The sequence below is a fragment of the Nanorana parkeri genome, unplaced genomic scaffold (assembly GCF_000935625.1).
Source record: "Nanorana parkeri isolate BGI_ZX_2015 unplaced genomic scaffold, ASM93562v1 scaffold3827, whole genome shotgun sequence".
NCBI lineage: Eukaryota > Metazoa > Chordata > Amphibia > Anura > Dicroglossidae > Nanorana > Nanorana parkeri.
Window position 1 is genome coordinate 13,841 of NW_017310095.1, and position 1,471 is coordinate 15,311.

The 1,471-nt window shown below is 55.7% G+C and overlaps 1 protein-coding gene across 1 annotated transcript in view; it reads right to left on the reverse strand.

The window, feature by feature from the left end:
- LOC108803523 (microtubule-associated serine/threonine-protein kinase 2-like) overlaps positions 1-1,471 on the reverse strand; it is a 5,618-nt gene that overhangs the window by 3,859 nt on the left and 288 nt on the right. Inside the window, exon 2 of the mRNA XM_018575359.1 lies at positions 1,188-1,335. Coding sequence (XP_018430861.1) covers positions 1,188-1,335 — 148 coding nt within the window. The remainder of the gene's footprint in view (positions 1-1,187; positions 1,336-1,471) is intronic.

Below are 1,471 nucleotides of genomic sequence, written 5' to 3' on the forward strand. Positions count from 1 at the left end.
GGGGAGGGGTTGCCCGTTTGTCTATGATAGAGGAACATGTCTGAATGTTTGGGAAGCGGTTACAGAATGAACTCGATGAAGACTTGCACACAGGAGTTCTGCTTACATGCGGTTTGATGACTGAAGTAAACACAGCTCCACCTCGTTCCCTAAGCCAGAGGAACAATGACTTTGCGCGGTGAGCAGTTTCCACTCCTTTAGTAAATCATCGCTGTAGGTGCACGTCGTCTGCTGCGGGCCAGACACCGGGAGAGGCAGCGCAGCTCCGACTGGAGGGGGATACGTGGCTGAGACGTGTCCGGACCTGCGAGCCAGGTGGGGGAATAATCCTGTGTGAACAGGTCGAATCTCCCAATCACCTCTCAGCAATGCCGCGGGTTCAATCCAGACACCCCGGCCCTCCGAAATGAACATCTCCGGTAATTGGTACCAGGCTCCCCAGCACGGCTGATTGGCTCGCACTTCATGGAGAAAACAATCCCATCTGAATCTCATCACTTTGTGTTTACATGGCAAATTTCCAAAATATGACGGTGATAGAACGAATTGTCCGGAACGAATGCCAAATCATTACACGCGGGGCGCCGGGAGAGAACATGTCACGCAAGGGAATCGCAGGAGATGAGGAATAAGAACCAGAGATGGAGGAGCTGCAATGAAGGAGAGTTCCGAAGCAGCCGTGCCGCCATAGAGAGAACCGCACAGAGCGGAGCCGTGCCGCCATAGAGAGAACCGTACAGAGCGCAGCCGTGCCGCCATAGAGAGAACCGTACAGAGCAGAGCCGTGCCGCCATAGAAAGAACCGTGCAGAGCCGTGCCGCCATAGAAAGAACCGTGCAGAGCAGAGCCGCCATAGAAAGAACCGTACAGAGCAGAGCCGTGCCGCCATAGAAAGAACCGTGCCGCCATAGAAAGACAGATCCGTACAGAGCGGAGTAGTGCCGCCATAGAAAGACAGAACCGTTCAGAGCGGAGTCGTGCCGCCATAGAAAGACAGAACCGCACAGAGCGGAGCCGTGCCGCCATAGAAAGACAGAACCGTACAGAGCGGAGCCGTGCCGCCATAGAAAGAAAGAACCGTACAGAGCGGAGCCGTGCCGCCATATGCCCGACTGGCGTCAATGACAAAAGTGTACCGAGGGAAGACACTGCAAGACAGAACACAAATCACGAGAAGGAACACTCACCCGCTATTGTACCGGTCAGGCTTCCTCGGCGGAGCTTGCAGTCATCTTGGCTCAGCTGGCGGTGAAGTTTCACCTTCCCGGTAGAAGAGAAGAGATCGGGATTGCTCAGTTTTCGGAATAGCAGCGCAGCGGGATGATGCACAGTGTCCTGCAACATACAAATCTGAGTGTCAGACACGTCAGGAACAAACGTCTACATCTCCCACATGCCTGGGGCCACAACTACATCCCACCCACACCCCCAGACCCCGTCCCACCCCCCCCCCCCCACCCCCCCCCCCCCC